Here is a 26678-nt window from a genome sequence, read left to right as displayed (position 1 = left end):
TTATAAACTTAAAGCGAAATTTCCCTCTGAACTTGACTTTGGGTAACTGTGCCTGTCTGGCAGGTCAGAAACCCAGATTCACAGTTGGTTCCCACTGGGGGAAGAGTTGGGATATGCTGGAGCGGGATGAACTGCTCTGTAGACAGTCTTCGTAGCAGTCACCTCTCTCTGACACAATTTGTTGACCCCTGACCTGGGGAAAGGAAGCAGCGCATCTGCTTTTCTGGTAGGGTAGGTGTGGACGGTGGGGTAGGAAAGACTCAAGCAGGAGGCACTGGCTTGTTATCTCTAGTCTCTGTGTCCGTCTTAACAGAAAGGGGGGTTGCTTCCTGGTGACGAGAAAAGCAGAGCTAACTGGGATTTAAATGTAACTGTACCTCACAAAATTCAGTTACCATCCCGGATTGGCACAGTGAGGCAGGCACAGTGTGTGCTGGCAGGTCCAGCTACTCAGAGGCTGGGGCAGGAGGATGTCTTGAGCCCAAGAGTTCAAGGCTGACCTATTCAGGATAGTGAGAACTCATTGAACACAGCCTACTTAGTGTGTGCAGGGAGCTGGACTCCTGTGTCAGGATCCACCACCCAACTCTTTGTAATAAACAGTTTTCTTCAAGAAACATTTCCCATGATAGGTCATCATAGCTTCTTGAATCTTTCCAAAGGCGAGAACAGGAATCCTGAGCAGTTCTCTTCCACTGTATTCTGTGGGAGATGCTTGCCTCTGTAACTCCCATTCACTACCTAGATTTTCCATTTCCAGAGTTTGGTCAGTTTGTGTTCTCTTTATGGCTTCCATTTTCATTTTCGGGTCTTGAACAGTTTTGTTTCATTCAACCCTTTGGGTTTTTCCTTGGCTTTCTTTGGGGTTATTATTCATTTCCTCCTATTTTTGTTTCTTTTCCTTGATTTCTTTAAGGGGTTCGTTTCCTCTTTAAGGTCCTCTATTGGCTTCATAGAGTTCGGCTTAAGGTCGTCTTCTTGTGCTTCAGCTGTGTTGGAATACTCAGGGCTTGCTGTGGTAGAATAACTGGGTTCTGGTGGTGACATGTGGCCTTTGCTGTGGTTGTGTCCTTACACTGGTGTCTAGGCATCTGGGTTTAGGGAGATTATAGACCTAGGTGCTGATTTCTGTGTTTGGGCTGGGTTCTGGCAGTGTGCATGGCTTCAGAGGTCCTGGCAGCAGGCACGAACTATAGTGGGACACAAGCTTCAGGCACCTTTTCCAGAGGCAAGTTGACAAGGGAGAGAAGAGGAATTCTGTGACACCTAGTACGTGATTCCTGGAGTCTTTTTAAGTTGAAGTTCTATCTCCCTGCATTACAAAAGTTTTGTACAAAGGTCCCAAATTAGTTAAGGATCAGGCTCCTCAAGATCCATTGTCACCTCTGGTTCCAGGTACCTCCTTGAGTACAGCCTCCACCTTACTGACCAACACAGATGCTACATGTTGGCAGGACCCTAGGGCAGATGCTCTTGGATCTGAAATCCAGGTCAAACACACACCAAAAGCTCATTAAGTACATCCCATTGTTTGATTGGTAGCAGGCATCTTTCCTCATTCATGTGAAAAATGTTAACAAAAAACCCAATAGTGGTTGATAATCTAAATGGTAAATGTATTCCCCCACCCCCGACTTTAAACTGCTTCTCCTTCATTTCCCTAAGCAAGTCCGGACTGATGGCTTGTTGTTTTAAATTCTTTCGTCACTAGCTGCTAAACATTCATTGCTTCTACTCATACTCCCCAGAAGTCTTCACTTGGCAGAAGATCTACACATTATTCAGACTAAACACATTCACAGGACAGTTTGGCTCTGGTTATGTCAAGAGTATAACCCTGAGGGTTGGGGATTTAGCTCAGTGGTAGAGCGCTTGCCTAGCAAGCGCAAGGCCCTGGGTTCAGTCCCCAGCTCTGAAAAGAAAAAAAAAGAAAAGAAAGAAAAGAAAAAGAGTATAAGCCTGAAAGGAAGTGAAAGGAAAATCCAAGTTTTATCCCCACTGAAGTATCTGCCCACTATTAAGAATATTCATGGGGTAAATGGCCATAAATTGACTCATGACCCCAGAAATACCCCAGTGCTTCTTTCTGGTCCCCTAGCATTGGTTTCCTATAGGAAACTATTTATGTCCAAAATTTTGCTTTTGGGACTGAAGAGATAGCTCAGAGGTTAAAAGCACCCGTTGCGGGGCTGGGGATTTAGCTCAGTGGTAGAGCGCTTACCTAGGAAGCGCAAGGTCCTGGGTTCGGTCCCCAGCTCCGAAAAAAAGAACCAAAAAAAAAAAAAAAAAGCACCCGTTGCTCTTGCAAAGGACCTGAGTTCGATTCCTAATACCCACATGGTGGCTCTCAGCCATCTGTAACTGTAGTTCCAGGGCCCAATATACTCTTCTGACTTCGAAGGTAGAAGACACACATGTGGTACACATACAGATGTGCAGGCAGCTACTCATACGCATAAATAATAAATCTTAAAAAATGAATATATTTTTTTAAAAAGGTTTGCTACCTTCAGGACCTAGTGGTCCTCACTTTGGCTCAGACTGTTTCAGACAGGATCCTGGCATCTGCTGCTCACAGTGGGAAAGGCACAAACATTAAAGAAGATCAATTCCAGTCTGTCCTGTGGAATGAGTTAGGTGGGATGCTTAATTTGTAGTCACCCGGCAGTCTTGAGAGGGTCACCTCCAACATTTATGACACCTCTCCTTTCTCCGCTGCATGCATCCAACTCTTCCCACTGGTGTGAGAAGGCTCCTCCTCTTGTCATTCCGGTAGCTCTCCCTCTGCCTGTAACCACTCTTTATTACCCGAGTCTATGAGGTGCTTGCTCTGTTCCAGGTACTGCTTGAAGCAAGTGCGAGCTAGCATGTAGCCCACAGTGAAGCACGTGGCTGGCCTTCGCTGCTCTTTCCATCACACTACTCTCAGCCACACTTTGTGACTGAAGACGTTGAAACCGAGAGAGACCTTGGCTACCTTGTCTCTGTTCACATCACTAACAAGTGGCAGGACCACTGAGAAGTGTCTCCCGGGCCGGTCAGCTCAGCCTTCTGGGCTTCGTGTTTTATCATGAAGTTGCTTGTCCTTGTGACAGGACCTGTGGGGCAGAGAGCTACATTCCCTTCTAAGAAATCCATACCTGTAGAACTCCTGGGCACACTATTATCTGGCGTCCCCGGGGCTCCTACCCCTGGTTTATTGTCCATACAAAGTCCCTAGTACTGAGCTGCCTCTTCTGGTCATCCCCCTTCTAGATGCCTTTGAATCCTGGACTGCCCGGTGAGGGAATTCGTAGTTTTTCCCACTGAATGAGTTCAGGTTTGAGGCTGTCCTATACAAGTCACATCACTCGGAAGTTCCAGAACCAGAGTCTGAACCCAGATCCTGCTGGCTCAAGTCACTTTTGCCTGTTCTTCATGGCTGTCTTCCTCGTGGCTAGTTTAAAATACTGTGACTCTCAGAACTATGGTGCAGAAGCAGGCTCACCATTGTTGATTTCTTAGGACCTACTGGTAGAACACAGACCCCTACACTTGTGGAGCTTCGAGTGGGGAGGCACGCTCGACGGCTCCTGGAACTTATAGATGAGGAAAAGAAAGGATTTCTTCTCTCCTCACATTCTTCTTGCACTTTGGAACAGGGTCTGGGTCACTGCCTATTTCTCTGACCATCTTTCTCTAAGGAAGATGCCTGCCTTTAGGATTCTAGTGTGGGTGTTTTTGGAGGCAGCCTTAGCCCCCTTCTACCTGTGCAGAACTGCAAGGTCAGCCGGGGTGAACTTCCTCTGGTAGTCTTGGTTGTTTTCTACCTGTGCTAAAGCATACACGTGTGCATGGCCTTCCAAACACTCAGGCGAGTGGCTTGTGGTCTTCGGTTTTCCAAGCACATACATGAGCACCTCACAGTTCCGGTGGACATGTTACTCCTCTGCGTTCCTGTCAGTCGATCGCATGGGCTTTTTGCTATCCCAACTGTGCTCATATCACTGCCTGTGGTTGTTTTCCAAAACCGCCTTCTGGGGAAGTTTCTAGACTAGAGAGTGAATGCTCGGTAAGGTCACAAGTGTGGTCTCACTAGGGGCCACGATAGCCTAGGATTGAGGCTTTGACAGAGCTACAGCTCCAGTCTGTTCCTTCTCACAGCTAGGCTGTGTGGTTTGGCTTGGTTTGGTTTGGTTTGGTTTGGTTTGGTTTGGTTTGGCTTGGCTTGGTTTGGCTTGGCTTGGCTTGGCTTGGTTTGGTTTGGTTTGGTTTGGTTTGGTTTTTAAGGTTGCCACTGATCTAAGATGAGGAATCATTTAGGTGAAGTTAAAACAACACAAATCCTATCATTCTTACAGAAATGGAGTTGATTTTCTTGAATAAATGATTCCGGAGTGTGGCAAGCCTTTGGCTAACTTTCCACAGTTCAGTAATTCATTGCTTTATGCCGGATGAACTCTGATGTCCTCACTCAACTGTTCTCATTGCTATCAGCGTGTTGTCATAGTTTTAACTCTCTAAAGTCTCAATGACAATGGGCTAATTAAATGTTAATCACGGGAAATTAAGGAAAGGGAATGAAAGGATACCAAAATTCTTACAGCGGCATTCTCCAATGAGCACACGAGGTTCAAACGGTTAACTTCTAAGCCACTCGTGACAGTGTATAACCCCAGCACAGGGAGGTAAAGTCCGGAAGATCAGAGTAACACGGTCAATCCTGAGCTGTATAGTGAGTTCAAGGTTGAGGCTAGCCTGGACTAATGAAACTTCTTTCCTTTTTTTTTTTTTAAAGAAGTTATTTCAAACCCATTATTGTTTACAATTAATATACTCTTAAAATGTATATTTCAACCTTTACTTATTACTTTGCATGTACCTTGTATAACTGTGGAAGACAACTGGGCTCAGGGACTGAAATATAGTTGTCAAGTTAACAGGAGGTCCCCTACCTGCTAGCTGCCATTTCTGCCAACTGGGCAGCCCAGGAAATTGTGTTTGTAGACGTTTTCTAGAAAGAATGTGACCACAATACATTGCGTGAGCTGTAGCTTACTGAGAACATGCACCAACTGTACACAAAGTCCTAGGTTCAATCCCCATCACTGCCAAATATAAGGAAAAGGAAAAGGCTGTGTGTTAAATCCCCTTTCCCCATGGGTTAAACATAAGCTTTGTAATCAGAACTAGCCTCAAATCCCAATTTTGCTTTTCTTGTGTGCCCTTAGCAAACGGGGACAAGTTATACAAACCTTGTGTGCCTTGGCTTCCTCATCTGGAAAGTGGGGTGGGGGAGGGGGTGGGAGTGGTTGGAGAGATGGCTCAGTGCTAAAGAGTACATCTTGGGCCTGCTGAGGGCAGGAAAGTTCCACAGGCTCTGGCTCCCTCTTGTGGACTCCTCAGACACTGGCCTCACAAGTACGCCTGCCCCTGCTCCATACACACATATACACTTAATTTAAAATAAATGCTTTTAAAGAAAACGGAGTATGGATTACCCTAGCACTAACAGTCAGGTTAAACATAGAAAAATCACAGTGCTTGGGTGCTGAGGTAATTATTAATGTGACCTATACTGACGTGGGAACAGACTAAACCTAAAATGTTTTTTTTTTCCTGTTTCACTTCAATTCTCCTATTTTATTTTGTTTTTGTTTGTCAGCCTGGGCAACTAAACAAGGCCCTCTGTCAAGAGAGGGGGGATAGAGAATTTATTAATTTTATTGGCGTATAAACAATGTTGCCGACTTATCCCATAGCCCTTGTTAAACACCACGCTCGATTCAGGCGCCCTTCCAGACACAGGAGTGATGGTGAATATAAGGCACAGTCTTTGTCCTCCTGAGCTCATGGCCGGAAGCCCGGCACATGCACAGGCTTGCTCAGGCTGTGATGACGATCAAGACCACAAGTGAGACTGTGTGGTAGAGCCCAGCTGTGGCTGGCGTCCCGCTGAGACCAGAGCCTGGCTGTGACAGGAGCTGGACTGTGGCTACTCTTAACAGTCTTACTTTTCCTCCAAAGCCAGAGAAACTGTCCTATTATTTTTCCTGGTTTAGTGAACTAACTACAAAGTGTTTTAGATTTCTAAGAAAGGACAAGCATCTTGAATTATGGGAGACATTGAAAATAGCCTTTCCTGGCCAGGTATGGTGGAGCACCCCCTCTTATCCCAGCACTCAGGCAGAGACAGGAGGATCTCTGTGTTCCAGGACATCTCGATCCACAGAACAAGTTCCAGGACAGCTAGAGATATACAGAGAGGACGGGGACACACACGCACGCACGCACACTTAATTAATTAATCCCCAAACAAACCAAAATAAAGCCTTTCCTACACAGTAAGAGCTTTACCACCAGTGTGTTTGCTAGATTTTTGACCTAGAAGCTCTTAGCATTTCCTTCCTTTGTATTCTGCCTTTTGTTCTTTTTCTCTATTTCTTTCTCTTTTATTTTCCGTAGACGTGGACAGTCTTCAAAGGAAGAATGTTCATGGATTCTGAGGGTGGTTTATAGGTGGTCATAGGTAAAAAGAAAAAAATTACATATATATGATTGTGTATGCACATGTATGTATATTTCATGCCAATGGAATGAATGTAGACTTTGGAGTGCTATGAAGCAGATTGAATTTGTGTAATGTGACTCTCATTGCTTTTCCAGGATCCTCAACCGTAACCCTCTGACAGTTGTCGAAGATCCTTTCCTTTTTAAGTTGCCAACGTTAAAATATCTGTAAGTATTTGGGTTCCTAGGACGGTCTCTGTTCTTTTTTTTTAAATTTTCATCAAGATAGTATTTCGTCTTAATTTTAAAAAATTATTTTAGTTTCAACTCTATTGTTAAAAAAAAAAAAAAAAAACCTCACCGAGAACAGGGCGGTGAGCCTGAAGAGGAGGTGTGTGCTCTTAATCCCAGCAGTTGGAGGGCAGACGTGGGGCCTCTCTGTGAGTTACAGACCAGCCAGCGCTGCACCGAGACAATGTTTTAAAAATTAAAATTAAAATTAAAGAAATAAAAGTAGGAGCCTGGGGCTGGGGATTTAGCTCAGTGGTAGAGAGCTTACCTAGGAAGCGCAAGGCCCTGGGTTCGGTCCCCAGCTCCAAAAAAAAAAAAAAAAAAAAAAAAAAAGTAGGAGCCTGACAAGATAGCTCAGCAAATAAAGGGGCTTGCCACCAAGCCTGAGGACCCAAGTTCAAGAACGAGCTCTCACTATTTGTCCTCTGACCTCCACATAGCCACTGTGGCACATGTACACACACACACACACACACACACACACACACACACACACACACACCGAGTCTTTTTTTTAAAAGGAAGGAAAGGAAGTTGGACAGATGGCTCAGTGGCTCTGGTAGAGGACCTAGGTTCAGTTCTTGGCACACACATCAGGTGACTCATACCATCTGGAACTCCAGATCGACCTCAACAGGCACCTGAACGCACACTCAGATAATAAATAATAATAATAAATAAGTATTTTTAAAATAAACAAAAGAGGGTTGGGGATTTGGCTCAGTGGTAGAGCGCTTGCTTAGCAACCGCAAGGCCCTGGGTTCAGTCCCCAGCTCCGGAAAAAAAAAAAGGAAAAAAAAACCAATAAAATAAACAAAAGACTCTATGTTGTAGTGCCTACCATTAGTCCCAACAGGAAGCAGAAGCAGACGGGTCACTGTAAATTTAAGGCCATCCTGGGTTTTTTTTTTTAAGATTTATTTATTTATTATATATAAATACACTGTAGCTGTCTTCAGATACACCAGAAGAGGGCATCAGATCTCATTACAGATGGTTGTGAGCCACCATGTGGTTGCTGGGATTTGAACTCAGGACCTCTGGAAGAGCAGTCAGTGCTCTTAACCGCTGAGCCATCTCTCCAGCCCCATCCTGGGTTTACATAGGGAGTATCAGGCCAGCCAGGGCTACACAGAAAAACCCTGTCTCAGAAATTAAAATACTCCAGCTTCCCGTGTCTTTAATATAGTGTATACAGAAAGACAATTTTAAATAAAGGGGCATTAAAGATTTGAAATTTAAGTGAAAAATAAGAACATGGAGTGGTAGCTATAGTAGGGAGAATCCAATATATGAGAGGCGAGAGACAATAAAGACAGGTTCAACAAGAACACAGACATGGGCTGGAGAGATGGCTCAGCGGTTAAGAGCACCCGACTGCTCTTCCAGAGGTCATGAGTTCAATTCCCAGCAACTACATGGTGGCTCACAGCCATCTGTAATGAGATCTGATACTCTCTTCTGGTGTATCTGAAGACAGCTACAGTGTACTCATATATAATAAATAAATCTTTAAAAAAAAAAAAAAAGAACACAGACATATTCAACGCGGGCCCTGCCTTAAAGGAAGCACACAGTAAGAGTTTTGGTTTTGTTTTCTGTCATGACTAGACAGTCCAGAACAGACCACCAGCTACTAAAGAGTTACAAAAGTTACAAGAAAAGGCAAACTTCTCTTTTCCAAAGGAGCTCCGTGAAATAATCTTTTGTGGCAAAGAGATTTTATTTTTATTGTTTACCTCTGTTATGTGTCTGAATGCTAATACACGTGTGGTGAGACGGTTCCTCATGTAGTCCGGCTTTCTCCTTCAGGGACCTGGGGGCCACACAGGTGCAACTGACAACAGTTGAGAACATCCTCATGATGACTCTGGAGCTGGAACATCTGTAAGGTTTATCTTCTTAGAATAATTTCACTTTGGTTTAAAAACTGTGTGTGTGTGTGTGTGTGTGTGTGTGTGTGTGTGTGTGTGTGTGTGTGTATAGGCATGAATCCCACCGTGTAAGTATGGAGGTCAACGGACAGCTTTAGGGATTGGCGCTCTCCTTGTACTCTGGGTTCCAGGGATCAAACCTGTTTGTGTGGCAGGGGACTTTATATCTGCTGAGCCATCCTGCCAGCCCTAGATTTCTTTACAGTTTCTCATATTTTAGATGTTTTGAGGTTTGCCTTATTTCTTGAGTCTGAGTTACTGGGGTATGATTTTCATGCAATAAATTCAAGCACATGGGTTGATCAGTTTTCACAGTTAGTCCCCTAACATTACTGGTGTAGACTGCTTGTCACGTCCCAAAGGCCCCTCCTGCCCCTTTGCACCAGCCCAGGGTTCCACAACCCTTATTTCTAGCCCTATAGTTTTCCCTCTCCTAGAACATCTCACAAATGACATCCCATGGCATATGGCCTTTTGGATCTGCCTTCTCCCACTGGCCATGATCTTTAGCGTCTCTTGCCAACAGTGCATGACAAAGCAGTCTTTTAAAGGCATTCAGCTGGATTTGGGGGAGGTGGCTCTGTGAATAGTGTTTGCCTAGCATGCATGATCCCCTGGGTTCAGTATAAACCAGGTACAGTGACGAACACTTGTCCTCCAAAGTCACCGTCAGCTTCAGCTACACAGGTATTTCCTAGCCAGTCTGGAATACAAAAGAGCTCTGCCTTTCTGCCAGCTCATCTGAAGTGGCATCTGTGTCCTTGTCGTATTAACTCTTTAGTAGCTGGTGGTCTGTTCTGGACTGTCTAGTCATGACAAAAAACAAAAACAAAACTCTTACTGTGTGCTTCCTTTAAGGCAGGGCCCGCGTTGAATATGTCTGTGTTCTTGTGATGCAGGGTCTCCTCCTGGAGCCTGGGTTGTAGCTTTGAACTTGTGACCTTCCAGTCAGGCTTCTTACTGAATTTTTTTGTTTGTTTTACACATTTTCATTTCAATCTGGCTTTATTTTGTTTCCTCAGGAATAGGTCAGGTCAAACATCCGATACGGGCCTCCTCACTGGGATTTCAGGGGCCCTATCCGTTCAAGTCTGATCTCCCAACGGTGGTATATTGATGTTCTTCTGGTTAGGTTCACATGTGGTACTTCATGGGAGTTTGGGGAAGCTCCACTCGAAACACTACATCACTCCATTTTATCAGGGAAACTGGGGTCCCTTTGGGGCTTCTTAGTCTCTAATGAAAACATTTAGGAATGGACCCAAAAGGACCTCCAGGTGAATTAGAGTAGACAGAGTAAGCTGCAGCTACCCCGGAACATCAGATGAAAGGAAAGGGAAAGCCATGCCACTACAAGCAGCCATGTAGCCAAGGGGAGTAGACAGCATCACAGGGGACACAGGGGAAAGAGTAAAAAGACTCAGAAGACTAGAAAAAGCACAGTGGGCTGTGCTCGACATCTAGAAGAAGGAGACAGAACAGGAGGACGGTAAAAATCGCACCTTTCATAGCCAGGACTCAGGGCATGGAGAGGCCAAAACTACGGCAGAGCAGACAGGAATTCTGGGGAGGAAACACAGTGTTCCATTAAAGGGGAAATTATTCCTGTCTCTTTAGCATGGCTCAAATTGTATCTCCCTTCTTGTAGGGTGGGCCCATCCTTTTCAGAGGTGGTCCCTTAAACAGGGACCAAATGTTGTCTCCAGTGCCCTAGACCCGAGATCCCATCGTCTTGGTCAGAAGGAAAGGTGTTCCCTTAATGGCCCCACTGCTACCACACCATGCATTCTCCCCTCAGGCATCATTCACCAAACCGTGAACCCGTGATAGCCTTGTCTGAAGCAAGTATCACTTGGTGGTTGAAACAAACCCATTTAGTGGCTGTATTCCGTAGGAAAACTACCCTGCTTTTTCTTTTGAGCGCCATTACCAACTTGTAGATTCTTCGTACAATTATGTTGTGTTTCACTGTGGTGTTTATCTCCGCAATTCCATCTGTCCATGAGGGAGGGGCCATGTGTCTGCGTGTCCGTGTTCACGCGCCTGTGGTATATGTGTATGTTTGTGAGTGTGTGATATTAAGATCAAACCCAGGGCTTTGCACTGCTACAAACACTATACCGAAGAGCTGCAAGAAACAAAAATAATCCAGATTTGGCTGATGTGATCCATGTTGCCATTTAACCATAAAGTATGGATTAAAGTAGGCTGTTTAAGGCCTCACATGATTTCTAATATTCTATTGACAGGAATAGAGAAAATTGCCCATAGGTTGGAGGCTTACTCAGGCCCTTCTTGCTGTGCATGACGAACCCAGATGACACCTTTGAGCTCAGGAGAGATGCTTCTATGGATCAGTGTCACCTAGTTCTGCTTCCGACATCTTTGTTTTAGGCATACACAACCACCCTGACACTTACCCACCTATAGAGCATCCCTGCCACCCCCCATGACCATTTTCAATATCAGCAGCAAAAAAAAAAAAAAGCAAATAATACAAAATGAGGGGTTGGGGATTTAGCTCAGTGCAAGCGCAAGGCCCTGGGTTTGGTCCTCAGCTCCAAAAAAGCAAATAATTCAATATCAGCAGCAATTTGCATTGAGTCTCCGAGACCCAGCTGCCCATGCCACATGCCCCAAGTACTCCTTCCTCTGCAACCCTGTGGGGCCTTGGGCTGCCTCTTCTACACCTCAGTAACCCATTTCCAGTAACCAGTTCTCTCTGTCATTCGATTTATAGGATCTTACCTAGCAACATGGCCTGCTGCCTCTGCGAATTTAAAGTTGATATTGAGGTTATCTGCAAGACAATCAAACTGCATTGTAACACTGGATGTTACACTGGATGGACAAACACCACACATTGTCGTGAGTCTCTTGGCTGATAAATGAGTTAATTTTGACATGTAATTTTAAACTGGTAAATATATTTTTAAATTATTCTTATTTTAATTAAAATTAATTCCCTTTCTGCCTTCTTTCCTCCTTCCATTCTCTCCCATATCCCCCTCACTCCCTCTCAAACTGACCCTTTCTCTTTATTATTGTTCCATATACAGATAAACACATAAATATATCATACAACTCTCTGGGTCTGTTTGGTGTTACTTGTGTGTATGATTCGGAGCTGACCACTTTGTCTCTGGTAACCAGTTTGGAGGTTCATCCCTGGGAGAGGCTAATTCTCCCGCTCTCAGCAGTCATGGATCAACTGTAGTTCTCTGTCTGGGAGTGACCTCTGGTAGTTGCCCCTTAACATGTCTATTGGTGGAGACCCTGTTCAGGTTTTACCTAGGTGACCATATTTGAAGTATCACGGGTGTAACTTTCCTGTCACTCCTAGAAAGACACAAGTCTCACAGCTGGCTGGCTGGTCCTCTGACTCTTACCATCTCTCTGCCGCCAGCACCCCCTTCTCTGAGGTCCCTAAAGTTTAAACTAATGATACACTTGTTCGCTTCCACCCGTTCATTCAGAATAAAACTCCCTAAACTTCTGAATTACTTTCTTGTGGAAATTGGGCTCTTATTGGAAATCGGAAATTGGGAAATTATTTCATTATTTAAAACATGGCTTTCCTATAGGCCAGAGAGATGGCTCAGGGGCTCAAGATGCCTGCCACACATGCCTGGTGACCAAGGCTCAATCCCTGGAACCCACAGAAAGGTGGAAGGAGAGAATAAACTCCACAGAGTTGCCCTCTGATCTCCACACTCAAACCATCACACACATGTACCTGCACACATCGTGCACATACAGACACTAAATAGAGTATGTGTGTGTGTATATATAAAGACGTACATGTATAGTACCTATGTATGTATATGTATTCATTTATTTATATACACACATCATGCACATACAGACACTATATACATACTCCATACATACTCTACACTGCATATACACTATATGTACTTATCCTATATATGTGTGTGTAGCCATATATACTATACATATAATGTCTATATGTGCATGATGTGTGTATATGTATGTGTGTATGTGTATACATACATGAAGGTAGAGAGCTAACTTAGTGGTTAAAAGTACTTGCTGCTCTTTCAGAGGGCTGGGGTTCAGTTCCCAGGACCCACATGGTAGCTCACAGGTTGGATCATGGTTGGATCAGGGGATCCAACACCTCTTCATGGCCTCTGCAGGCCGGGTAGGTAAGAGATGCAGAAATACAGGCAAAACACTCAGACATATAAAATGAATCTTTTAAAAGGATGTACACATTAGCCAGGAGGTGGTGGCACAGGCCTTTAATCCCAGCACTTGGGGGGCAGGCGGATCTCTGTGAATTTGAGGCCAGCTTGGTCTCTGGAGTGAGTTCTAGAACAGCCAGGGCTACACAGAGAAACCCTGTCTTAAAAAACCAAAAGAAAAAAAAAAAGATATGAACATAAAAGCTGTTCTATACACAAAAATAGCACCAGACGAAAGGGGACGGGGAGCAGTAACCAGTGTTCACACTCTGAGCCGTACACTGCGCTTGGCCCCTTGCTTCCGTGATCACACACATGTATCATGCATGGCAGTCTGAGGCTGGCTTTATCTACATCAGGTCTCAAATACTCCTGACTTAGGGGGCAGGTGGAAAATGGTTTTGTTTTGTTTCCTGTTGCATTGTTTTTAACACTGTGATGTCTTTTTCTTTAAAATCTGAGAGCTCTTGGTTTTGTAAGTAGCGAGGGCCTGCCCGCCTCTCCTAATACGACAAGCGACAAGCGTAGACTGGCCCAAGTTCTTCTACTCGAGATCTTGCTTGATGTTTGGTTTTTGAGGTATATTCTCACTCTACAGGCTTGGCTGGCCTAGGACTCGCCGGGCAGATCAGGCTGGCATGGAAGTCGTTAGAGATCCTCCTGTCTCTGACATTTTTGACTGGGATCAAAGGTTTTATGCTTCCACACCTGGTATCGTAGGATTTTGAATTTGTCTTTGTAAGCTGAGTGCGGCGGCACAGGGCTGTAACGTCACCTACTCAGGAGCTTGAGGCAAAAGGAACCCAGTTCAAAGCCCTATCGACAACTTAGCCTCTGCATTCCAACCCTGGCTGTGTCCCAAGGACAGAGCAAGAGCAGCTCTCTACGGTCCCTCTGTACAGTGTGCACGACGCAGAAAGCTTGAAATGGGCACTTGGCCCATCCGGTCCTCTCCTTTTGTTTTTCCCATGGTTTACAGCATGGGTTTCTTTTTCTCTCCACTAGCGGTCATTCCATCCAGTATTTGCTGGCCCCTAATTTATTCGATAGGGGTGAATGGTTGCAGGCTGGGGAAGGGGCTGCCAGTATTCTCTGACCAAAAGTAATCTCTTGTTCTTTGACAGCTACAGCATCTATAAGGAACCCAGAAGGAACATTCATGAAGGTGTTGCTGGCCCGGAAGGAGAATACCAGAGCCGAGCTCACTATTGAACCAGAAAGGGTCCACTCAGACAGAAATGATCCTAGCTCTTCAGGCCTCATGAATGAGCAGCTTGACTTTAACGATGAAAGTGATGTTATTAGTGCCCTCAATTACATATTACCGTATTTCTCGGAGGGGAATCTGGAAGATGTGGTGTCAACATTGCTACCATTCATTAAACTCTTGTTTTCTAATATACAGAATGGAGATAATCCACTGGGACCCTTCCAAAACGACACAAAGAGCCTTACTCTTAAATCAGTACCTAAGTCGCCTAACAAAAATAAAGTGAATAAGCTTTATTTTCTAGAAAATCTGCTAGATGCAGAAATTGATGATGTGAGAGAGAAAGAGAAAACCGCCATGCTTGTGCAGCCGGCGAGCCATTTAGATCCCAAATTCAAACGAGGAATATTTGAAAAGAGGTGGGAACCTGCCCGGGCAGAGGAAGACAGTCTTGCAGAGATCGAGAAGGCAGAGAGACGGCTCCTCAGCATGAACAGGGCCCCCGAGGGGACAGGAAGCTTAAGGAAGAGGCACTTCAAGGAGGTGAGAGTCAAGAGCCTGGGGAGCAAGCAGAGCGCCCAGACACCTGTGGAGAACAGCGCCAAGGACAGACACCTGTGGAGAACAGCGCCAAGGACAGGCAGCCCAGCCTCAGTGGAGCTGCAGCAGCTCCATCTGGAGCAGAAGCCCAGGGTGTTAGTGGAAAATTCCTTCCCTTCAGAGCCCTTACTCGCAAAGGATCATGGGAAGGAACTCTCTTCCTCCCTAGGACCGGCCCTGGTGGACAAGGCTCCTGCTCCAAAATCGCTACCTGAGTTCCTAGACAGACGGAAAGACTTGTCTTACACCATTTTTGTTTTAGAAAGTGCAAATGCTAATGTGAAGAGAGCAAAGGGTTCTAACCCAAATTTACAACCTGAAGAGAGACGTGGAAACCTTAGGAAGAAAAAATCTCATTTCCAGTTGATTGCAAAGAGGCCGGTGGCAGCATCGTCTGCAGTGAGGAGCCTGGTAAATTCCCCTGCACAAGGGGTCTTGTCATCTTTAGGCAACCTGAGTTACCCAGAAAGGCCCTTTTCAGAATCATATACGGCTTCACAGCCTTCTACAGAAAAGCCTCTGGAAGAAAATCAGGCGGCAACAGATAATGTTAAAGAAAATATTCTCAAACTAACCGTCACTGTGCCTGCAGAAATTAAATCAGAAAATAAACCTCGTGAGAAACCTACTACAGGTTCTATTGTGTCTACATCCAGCTTAGTTCCAACCGTTCAGCAAACCAGCAAGCCACAGTCAGACTTCACTGTGGGGTCTGATACGCATGCTCCTTCCACAGAAGCTGCTCACCCATCGCTCATGTCACCAGGAGAACAGTTTGAATCCCATCTAAACCAGCAACTGCGGCCCCTCATCCCCAACAACGATGTGAGAAGGCTCATCTCCCACGTTATCAGGACTTTGAAGATGGACTGCTCTGACACTCGTGTACAACTGGCCTGTGCCAAGCTCATCTCCAGAACAGGCCTCCTGATGAAGCTTCTCAGTGAGCAGCAAGATTTCAAGTTGTCCAGGACTGACTGGGATACAGACCAGTGGAAAACCGAGACCTACATCAACGAGAGCACAGAAGCGCAAGGTGAACAGAAGGGTCTGGAACCAAGTCAGGTGAGGACAGCACCGGGACAGGGGGCCTCAGTCTCCCCAATCAGTTCAGCAGAAATGACTTGGGGCTCCCACTCCAGATCTTCTGCTAGCCTCATAACTCTAGCCCAGCCAAGACAGCGATTCCCACTGAGCTTCTGTATACTTTTATTGGGTTTTGTTTTTTGTTTTGTCTTGAAGACAGGGTCTCTGTATATAGCCCTAGATTCTTGGAATCCCCTGTGTAAATCAGCCCCAAGTGATGACACTCAAGCGATATCCACCTGCCTCTATATCCCAATGCTGGGAAAACAGGTGTTTGCTACCACACCTAACTCCTACTGTGTGTCTAAGTTTAGACACAGAAGCAAGCCTAAAACACAGAACATAGTAAAATGTGTAATAATGTGCACGTTACACATTGGATTCAGTATGGGCTTTTAGAAATCTGAAGAAACCTGAAAGAATTGGGGGGGGGGGTTGTCGTATCGTTTTGTTATTCATTGTAGATCAAAACCAAGGCCTAGTACAAACTAAGCAAAGGGTTAACCACTGAGGGACATCCTCAGACCTCAGTTCTTTGCATCAGCCTCACTGTACAGTCCAAATGGCCTGCCCACTTCGTAGCAGAAGTTGGAGTCAAACTCGAGGCAGACGCCTTCACTTCGTTGAGTGCCAGTTACCACGCAAGCTCAGGAAGGGATGTTAAACCATCAGCCTTTGCCTTCCTTTATGATTTGATAACAGAAATGTCCGTCTGTCCATTTATCTTGTACTTTTCAGCTCACCAAAGCAGTTCCGGGATATGGCTACAACAACAAAGTCATCTTGGCAATATCTGTGACCGTCGTCGTGACCGTTTTGATTATCGCTTTCTGTCTCATTGAGGTAAGGACAGCAGCATGGTGTGCCCGTGGGTCCAGAGTGTGCCCTGTCTGCACAGTAGACTTAGAACCTGGACACTGGAAGCCAGAGCCTCTTACCCCTCTGTGTACAAGTGATGTCCCCGTGTGTGCAGGCATTCTGTGTGTGATGCACATCTCCTCAGGCTCAGGTCCTTAGGTAACATTCTGATTTGGTGTCAGAGGAGTGGTTGACATGAGACACTCTGGAGCAATGATGAGTTCTCTCTCAGTGAGGACAGGCTCAGCTTTAAGCCTGGAAAACAAAGATCAGCACGGGGTCGGTTTACAAACCCCTGGGAGGATGTCCACTGGCCAGCGCACAGACGGCACCCTCCACACTCTCTGGTGGTTGTGACCTTCTGGGGGATTTCAATACAGTCTGGGTTGCTCTTTCGTTGTGTGTACAGTTTATCCTTGTGCCTGCATTTATACTTTTTAAAAAAATGTTATGTGTATGGGTGTTTTGCTTTCATACATATATGTCTGTGTACTACTGTTGTGGGATACTTTTCCTGGGGAAGCCACACACACACACACACACACACACACACACACACAAAGCATACGCATGCATACACACAGTTACTCACCTTGAGAAGGAAGTCCAAGACAGACCAAAGAAAACAACTGCACCAATTTGGTGAACCAGTGAGTTTTTATTTACTAGGATATTATTTACAGGAGTATGGGTGAGGAGTTGCTTACAAGAAGCCAGGATAACTCGAAAAGAGCTGCATCATCAGAAATGCTATTCCAACATGGGTAACAACTCCCCAAATCCTGAAATTCTGGGGCTCCCTATGCCTGCAGAGCTTTCCATGTAGTTTGTGTACAGCGCCAGAGTCAGCCACCATCCGCCACAGTTGAATGTCAACAGGTTTTGACTCAGAGTCTCAAATTCCAGCAACTTCATCCCTTTTATACTGTTGGGTGGGGCCCTGGCGGATCTTCCATTTCTCCAGATGTGAAGCCTTTTGCCACCTCCCGTTTACCACCAGAGACTCTTCCTTTTCCCTCCTAGAAGAAATGTTTCAATTCAGAGTAACATGCCATAAAACAATCACTATGTGCCTGGTGCCCTCAGACACAGGAAGACATGGTGGGATCCCCTCAGACACTTTGCTGATATTTCTAGCACATTCCTAATACAATTTTGTCATTTGTACATCTCTTCTCTCTCTCTCTCTCTCTCTCTCTCTCTCTCTCTCTCTCTCTCTCTCTCTCGTTCCTTTGAGACAATGTCTCATGTAGCCCCAGGTTACTCTGAAACTCACCCAGGCTGGCCTGCTTCAGAATCAGAGGCATGTGCTAGCATGTCCAGCAGCCCGCAGATACACACATACTGTTTTGCCAGCATGTATGTCTGTACACCATGTTCATGCCTGGTGCATGTGGAGGCCAAGACTATCAGATCCCCAGGAACTGGAGTCTCCATTTTTAGCTACTGTGAGCACGCTGAGAATTGAACCCGGGTCCTCTGGGAGAGAGATTATTGCTCTTAACCCTGTCTCCCCAGCCTCTTATACCTTTTAATCTTCCTAGAACTTATTTCACTTTTTGGTATTGTTGAATCTGGATAACACACACACACACACAAGAATATCTAGGTTTGAAATAATTTTTATTGAATGATGAGTTCTTTCTTCACTGATCTAAGATCCCAACTCTATCTGGACCTAGATCCTGCTGTGGTCCCTGTAGAAGTACAAGAATCACACTGCTAAATCATAGTTGTAATTTTGCTAAGGCAAGCTACTAGTATCCAATCTGCTTTTCTACACATTGTGTAGCTATTCTTAAAGTTTCCCTACCAAATGTCAAGCTTGTCTTAATTTTGTTTAAAAAAGGGAGGAGGGGGAGGAGGAAAAGGAAGAGGAGAAGGAGGAGAAGGAGGAGAAGGAGGAGAAGGAGGAGAAGGAGGAGAAGGAGGAGAAGGAGGAGAAGGAGGAGAAGGAGGAGAAGGAGGAGAAGGAGGAGAAGGAGGAGAAGGAGGAGAAGGAGGAGAAGGAGGAGAAGGAGGAGAAGGAGAAGGAGAAGGAGAAGGAGAAGGAGAAGGAGAAGAAGAAGAAGAAGAAGAAGAAGAAGAAGAAGAAGAAGAAGAAGAAGAAGAAGAAGAAGAAGAAGAAGAAGAAGAAATATAAGGATTGTCAGTGGTTAAAGCACTTTCCACACAAACATGGAGACTTTGGTTCCAATTCTCAGGACCTAGGGAAATTCCAGCCGGGCATGAGGGCACAGCAGCCACCTGTAATTCCCACTCCCAAAGACAGAAAAGGAATTTTCCAAGAACCAGCTGAATCATGAGACTAGTCAGATCGGTGAGCTCTGGGTTGGATTAACCCTGAGTCTGTGGTTAAGATGGACAAGCTGTCTAGATCTCCAACATCAACTTCACGCATCCGAAAGCATTCACACATATGCTTATGTACCCACACACGTGAAAACACACCATTCACCACATATACGCAGCGTACACATGCACATATGGAGAAAGTGGGGAGAAGATTCCATTTCATAAACTGACATGGTATTTACAGTTCTACTTTGACAACTGATACCCTTCTAAAACTGCCACTCCTGCTGCCTCCTCTTCTTTCTTCCCCTCCCCGCTTCTCTTTGGGATTAAACCCAGGCCTTGGGAAAGCACTCTACCACTGAGATAAATCCCTTAAGCTTCCCTTGTTTTAGTTTGGTTTGGGTTTTTTGTTTTTTCTTTTTTGTTGTTTCGAGACAGAAGCTCGTTCTGTGGCCTAGGCCGGCTCGCCATGTTCTCCAGAAGAATGGAGTTTTTAATTAGAGAACTTACTCATTTTAAGTTACATTTACTCTGAGACACTCTGTCCGTCTTCGTAGCTACCATAAAAATGGGATCTTACAGTTTCTGGTTTGTACTGGGAAATCCATGGGGTTGGTATGTTGATCTATATTGATGCCAACAGTTTTGAATCCTCACAATCTAGTGAAATGTTAGTTGGTTGTCTTGGACTTTTGGTGTCCATTGTTTACAGTTACTAACAATGTTTTTGTTCCTTTCTCCTCAATACTGTGTTTATTTTCCCTGTCGCACATCAGGACTTCCCCAAGAGACAGATATCTTGTAGCTGTGATAAGAGGCACTCTGCTTTTGCTCTTCCAGAAGATACTCTGAGGAAGTTAAAAGTTTCTTACTTTGACTTTTAAGAGTTTTTATTAGGACATGTTGCATTTTACATAAAACAGTCAATACACTATACACACTAAGTGGCAGCCTCATGGGAAGCCTGGAGCAAGGTATTATGGGAGAGAAGACTAGCATAGCAGATGTCAGAGAAAGGACGACTGTATGTCAACGTGAAGACCGGAGTCACTGACATAATAACCATAGTGTTTTCCTCCAAAAACAGGTTTATTCTCATAGAGCAGCAAAAGAGGGAGATGAAGAAAAGTTCTTAAGGTAAATATAAGGTTGCAGTCGTTCCACAACAAGCTGAGAGTCTGAGGAGAGCTTGGGCCTCCTCTTATTTAATTCCCTCATTTGACAGAGGGGAAACTCAGGAAGAACATTCTCTCCTGGTGCCTTGCCTAGCTCCCCAAAATAGCAGGCATACCTAGGCCTAGCAAGAAGGCCTCCAGTGTCGCCATTTCTTTAAAGAAAGGAGGTTGGGCTTGCCTGTCCTACTGTTGGTAACATCAGGGATTCACTAGGTAGCCAAGGCTAGGCTCAAACATAGTTTAAACTTGCCAGATACTGGAATTAGATATGATCCATCATGCCCAACTAGCCACGTCCTTTAAATTGTCCTCTCAACTCACTCATCAGAGGAAGTCTGCAGGGCGAAATTCTCTGAGTTTATGAGTTGAGCTGTGGACTTGAGCATTGTGTCTGGAGCTAGGCAGACAGGAGCACCCCCTCCCTCCCCTCAGAAAATCTATGAGAGTTGATCTAAAGGCACCAATGGGAAAGGTTCTGGAGAGCAAAATGCTCCTGCCTGGGATGGTTTGCTCAAAGGAATAAGTAAGGCTCTAGTCATTCTGTTGCTTTGGCTGTGCTCCAGGACAACCCATAGACAAACATCTCCCCAGAAGTGTTGTGGGGCCCTTAGAACAAAAGTTCCTAGAAGCCAGGCATGCATGGACTTATTCTCAAGTCCCAGGGCTGGGTGATTTTTGTTATGGGAAGAGCCAAGATGTCTCCCAGGAGACATACACACACACACACACAATCACTGACTTCTGTGTTTTCTTCCAAGGAGTAAGAAATACTACTGCAGGACCGAGATGCAGGTAAGCTTGAGACAGGGTGCTGTGGAAGAGACGGCAGGGCAAGCAGAACTAATGTCTCCCCTCTGTTTCCTAGGATGGGTTTTTCTGGATAAGGTGCCCACTGTGGCTTAGGGACATGTATAGGCCTCTGCATGACACCCGAAAGAAAAACATGGCCCAGGACCTACAGGACAAGGAGTCCTCTGGAGAGGAGGAGATTTTCAACAAGGATGTACCAGGGTAAATGTCTAGCTCAATGAGGAGCTAAAGGCAAGTTGCTCATTTCCAAGTTTGAAAGCCTTGGTGTTGTTCTTCCAGGGATGTCAAGAAAGAAGCCTTGGAGGTGGCAAAACCGTCCACAGAAGAGAATGAAACTGTCGGACCGTCAGAATGATCTGCTATCAGTTATTAATAAATTATTTTTTGTAGATTTGTGAGTGTCGAAGACTTTTGCACTCAAGTAAATGAAAATTGAGAGTGTGGGCCAGTCAGATGGCTCATCGCAGGAAGGGAGGTGTCGTTCAAGCCTTGGGACCTGAGTTTGATCCAGAATCCAAGTGAATAAAAGCTTCATTCTCCACCTTTATCCCTGCGCATCCTGCGGGCAGGACAGATTTTGAGTTGAAGGTGTTGTGGGTGGGTTGATGTCACCCTCCTACTGGAATTCCTGACTGGCTACATGAGGTGACTACTTCAGTCTCTGTAGGAATCTCAGCTAGGGTCACTCCCATAGACTCCCTGTAGTCTCCGCCATCCCAGGTCTCCAACCAGAGATGCGCCCCCAGCTCCACCTCACCACCCCCTGCCCCCACCTCACCACCTGTCAATGGCCATGCTCACTCCCAGCCTTCTCCCACACACCTCATCACCGTCCCCCTCCTCGCCCCCTCTCCCACCCAGGTCCCTCCCTCCACCTCTGGTAACTATTTATTTTTCCCTTCTGAGTAAGATTTGAGCATCCTCCCTGGGGCCCCCTTATTACTCAGCTTCTGGGGTCTGTGGGGTCAGTTGAGGGACATCTAGGTTGTTGCTAGTTTCTGGTTATTTTGAATAAAGCTGTTATGAACGTATTTGAGCAAGTGTCTGTGGGATGGTGGAGCATCTTTTGGGTCTACACCCAGGAGTGGTATAACTGGGTCTTGAGGTAGAACTATTCCCTTTTCTAAGAAAGTGCCAAATTCATCTCCACGGTGGTTGTACAGCTGTTCACTCCCCCCGGCAGTGGAGGGGTGTTCCTCCTGCTCCACATCCCCGCCGGCATGTGCTGTCACTTGCTGTTACTCTTAGCCATTCTACAGCCATTACGGGTGCAGGAGTTTTTTGATTTGCATTTCCCTGATGACTAAGGGTGATGAACATTTCTTTAGGTGTTTCTCAACCATTCCAGATTTCTCTGTTAAGAATTCTTGTTTACTGAGGGAATGGCTAACCCAATGACTGGCCCAACTGGAGACCCATCCCATGGGAGAAAGCCAACCCCCGATACTATTAATGATCCTCTGCTATGCTTGCAGACAGGAACCTAGAGTAACTGCCTCCTGAGAAACTTCATTGAGCAGGTGATGGAAACCCACAGCCAAATGCCAGGTGGAGCTCGGGGAGCCTTGTGGAAGAGTAGGGGATAGAATTGAGGAAGCTGGAGGGGTCAAGGGCCACCACAAGAAGACCTATAGAGTCAACTAACCTGGGCCCATGGGGGCTCACAGAGACTGAACCATCAACCAAAGAGCATGCAGGAGTTGGACCTAGATCCCTACCCACTTGTAGCAGATGTGCAGCTTGCTTTTCATGTGGGTCCCCTAACAATGGGAGCAGGGTGGGGGCTGTCTCTGACTCTGTGGCCTGCCATCGGATCCCCTCCCCCTACCTAGACTGCCAGTTAAGCCTCAGTGGGAGAGGATGTGCTTAGTCTTGCTGGGACTAGATGTCCCAGGGCTGGTGGTACCCAGGAGGGGATTTCCCTTTTTTGAGGAGCAAGGGAGGGGGTAATGGGGGAAGGGATTTGTAAGGGTAGGACTGGAAGGAGAGGAGGGAGGAGGCTGCCATGGGGATGTAAAGTGAATAAAAGATAAATTAGAGAAAAAAAATAAAAACTAGAAGCACATCCACACAGAACGCTGCATGGGGCAGCAAGCATGTGTGCTCAGAGCACTCCTGAGGCAGCATAGGAGCCAAGGACAGGAAAACCACAGTGAGCCTGGAATACACAGCAAAAACAAGAGAGATCCAGCCTCAACTAGGTGATAGGCCAAATCCGACTCCCCAATACTGTCCTCTGACTTCCACAATTGCCATGACATGCAAGAACCTAGACTCTCTCTCTCTCTCTCTCTCTCTCTCTCTCTCTCTCTCTCTCTCTCTCTCTCTCGCACACACACAAAACACAGACATGCATACACGCACACACATAAAATAAAAATTGTTTAAAAATTGAGAACATGCATACTGACCACAGAAAAATACTGACATTCCAGTCATATGAAGACTGGTGTCAGCCATGGATGCTCAGTGGCCTCAGTCCTCAGGGAGCCATGGGCCAGCATGGCTGTTATGGTTCCAAGCTGGCTGGTCAGTTAGCTGACTGGGCAGACACCTCCTAAGCTCCTTCCTGAGCGTGGCAGGCAGGTATTTCTCTGTGTGGTGACGTCAGAGAGACAACCTAAAGCACAAGCATAACAAGTACAGAGACCTGGGAAGCAGTGGGAGCCGCCTCCTGGGCTGCCCCTTAAGGGTCGTGTACTCGGTACCAAGCCCTGGGCTGGCCCTCTAACATCGTGTGCCATTTAACCCAAAACTCTACTGTGGCACCACTGTTTCTAACTGTCATCTACTAGGTAGGATTGGGCAAACCTGTAATCTCTGTACTTGAGAGATCCCAGTAGGGTGAGTCCTGCGACTTCAAGGTCAGTCAGGGCCATACAGTGAGGGCCAAGCCTCTTTGCAGTCCGTATAGTGACACCTTGGTTAAAAAACATCACAAAAAACAGGACTTGGCATGTAAGTGAAATGCAGCCTGCTCGAGTACCCTATACTATACACCATTATAAGCAATTAGACCTTACAGTCCAAAGCCTCTCGGCCATCATCCTGCCCTACTGCAGGGAACTGATGTATGGGGACATCCGTGTGGAAGGCGATGACCATTAGACTAACGCTGGGCCAGGCACAGCGCCAGGCACCTTAGTTACGATGTTGTCACAGGAACAGCGACAACCCCCCGCCCCCCAAGACAACTCAAATCCTATGTTTGAGGGACGGGGGTTTGACCTTGACAATAATGTTGGAAGCAAAAGAGGAAATGACAAGAAAGCGGGGAGAGAGGAGCCTCGATCGCTGGGCCTCCCAAAGCCGGCACCAGGCCTTTCCAAACAGCCACTAACACTACGATATCAGCTCATTTCTCAAAACAAGTTTTGAGATACCATGCTATTCTCCTCCACCCCAGAACTGGCAAAGACAACGCTTTCCATACCCTTTCCTTAGAGTCGAGGTCTCACCGTCCTGGAACTTACTCTGTACACCAGGTTGGTTTCAAACTCACAGAGATCTGCCTGCCTCTGCTTTCTGGGTCCTGGGATTAAAGGTGTGTGCCACTGTACCAGGCTTCCACATCCTTTAGCAGATGAGGGAAACAGTGTTAGAAGTCAAGGGCTGTAGCCTTGTGCTCGGACCATCTGTCCCCATCTCCGAGGTGTCCACACTCCTCCCTCCCTCTCTCCCTCCCTCCCTCCCTCTGGTCCGCACCATCCTCGGAAATCACCTCTGTTCTCCTGGGAAGGGAATGCATCTGCACCTGACCCTCACGGTCATCAGAAGTATCATAAGACTCCCCCCTCCCCCAAGCGAAGTGGAGAGGATAAAAGGGAATTAAGAGTAGAGCGCCCCTCAGTCAAGTGGAGCTCGGACCCTCCGAGCCTTTAAGTAGTTATCTAGAAATCGCTACTGTTCTGATAAAGCATGTTACTAGAATTGCTCGGGTCCAAGCCTATGTCCTAGCAACCCAAAACAAGCTAGGCTCAAAAGGCTGATAGAAGAAGCAGAAAGGAGACAAAGATTTATTCAACATGAAAAAGAGGGACACCAAGCCCAGAGACCCTCCTCAAGTCCACTTCTGGGCCCTCATGCAAAGTTGAGATTTAAACAAAGGGCGAGAAGTCTATGTTACTAAGCAACCCCGCCCACGGGGTGGCTCCTCCCCCATCTTGTTCCAATTTCTCTGGCAAGTTGTTTGGAATCTCTGGGGGCCACCGGCCTTCAGCTTTTTCCTTTTCCCCTCATTAGATTCTGGGTGAAGCTCCAATTCCTGGAACTCATTGTTGCAAGAGTGTCCTAGTTACAGTCGCTGTTGCTATGCTCAAACACTGAGTTCAAGAAGACAGGGTTTGTTTGGCTCACATTTCCACATCACAGTCAAAGGAAACCAACAGGAACAGGAACTCAAGCAGGGCAGGAACCTGGAGACAGGCGCTACTTGCTGGCTTGCTAGACCTGCTTTCTTATAGAAGCCAGGACCACCAGTCCAGGGATAGCACCACCCACAATAGGCTGGGCCCTCCCCCATCAGGCACCAATTAAATGCCCTACAGGCTTGCCTGTAGCCCTATCTTATGGGGGAGTATTTTCTCAGTCGAGGTTCCCTGTTCTCTGACGACTCTAGCTTGCGTCAAGTTGACATAGAACCAGCCTACACAACTAGTCTGATAGTCAAAGTGAAAGGGACAATATTTTCATTTCTGTGAGGATAATTACCAGGGAGATTTACAATGTTTGAGTCCGTCACCCAAATCCTTGCCCAAATTTCAGGAAAACAAAAGCAATAATTAAAAAAAAAATCTTTTTATTTATTTTCGTTCTGTGACGTATACCCCATTCTAGGAGCTAGGATTCACGGGAGCAGAGACCAAAAGAAACTGGGTACTTGGAGAAGGACACATACACACGAGGACAAGGGACATCTGCTTTAGCATCTCCGACACATTCTTCTTAGGGTTTGCTGAGCCAGCAGGTGAAAGAGTCAACCCTCCTCTCTGTCTCGCTCATGAAACTTAGCCTCCCAAGCTCCTCTGGCTGCACCTCCATTTCTAGTCCACAGGAACAGGAAGGGACGCAGACAGGCATCTACACCCAGAGCTAGCAGCTCCCTACCTCCTGCTACCACCATAGCCCGTGTTCCCACACAGTAAGTGCATAGAAGACAGCCACAGGCACCCTGGTTGCAAGATCTGCCACGGGGCAGCAGGCATAGGTATGATGAACTGGGCTGGTATTCACACGCAGACACACACGCGCTCACTCATGTGCACGCACCTACACATGAGCTGATTATCCTGTCTCTTTTCTATACCCACCCTCCATGCACTTCTACCATGCCCCACCGTTACCAACTGAAGAGGTTCAAAAGGCTCGGGTGGAGGGCTGCATGACCACACTGCCTCCTTCGCCCCTTCAGGGGCTCCATGTTTTGGGGTGGGGGCAAGCTGCCCTCCTATGACATGACTCCCCTCCCATGACTCTCACACTCACCCCCCACACCACCTGCACCCCCCTCTCCGCTGTGGCTGTGCTCAGCCACTGTCCTGCTGTTTCCAGGGGTGAAGGGGAAATGCCGGGCTGGAAGGCATGCCGGGACTTTGGGCTTAATCAGGTTAAGCCACGCCCATGAGTAATTTTCCTCATCTAGCCAGAAGGTCCTGCTAGACCCAACCGTTCCTAGAATTCAGGTGAGAACAGGACGGAGACAAAATGCCGAAATTCCATC

At 46.3% G+C, this 26678-nt stretch overlaps 1 protein-coding gene across 5 annotated transcripts in view; it reads left to right on the top strand.

Moving 5' to 3' along the window:
- Lrrc37a (leucine rich repeat containing 37A) overlaps positions 1-21990 on the top strand; it is a 41933-nt gene extending 19943 nt beyond the window's left edge. For 2 of the 5 annotated variants that reach the window (XM_087575039.1, XM_087575037.1), the window contains exons 6-14: positions 6646-6717; positions 8593-8667; positions 11455-11582; positions 14047-15797; positions 16557-16661; positions 20062-20111; positions 20908-20941; positions 21015-21160; positions 21239-21990. In XM_087575039.1, coding sequence (XP_087431165.1) covers positions 6646-6717; positions 8593-8667; positions 11455-11582; positions 14047-15797; positions 16557-16661; positions 20062-20111; positions 20908-20941; positions 21015-21160; positions 21239-21314 — 2437 coding nt within the window. In that variant the 3' untranslated portion in view covers positions 21315-21990. The other 3 variants (XM_087575040.1, XM_087575042.1, XM_087575041.1) reach the window with 3 other exon arrangements.
- The last annotated feature ends 4688 nt before the right edge of the window (positions 21991-26678 follow it).

This window comes from Rattus norvegicus, chromosome 10, assembly GCF_021556685.1.
Source record: "Rattus norvegicus strain SHRSP/BbbUtx chromosome 10, alternate assembly SHRSP_T2T, whole genome shotgun sequence".
NCBI classification, from domain to species: domain Eukaryota; kingdom Metazoa; phylum Chordata; class Mammalia; order Rodentia; family Muridae; genus Rattus; species Rattus norvegicus.
The sequence above is the reverse complement of the archived record's forward strand: the minus strand, read 5'-3'. Positions and strand labels throughout refer to the sequence as shown.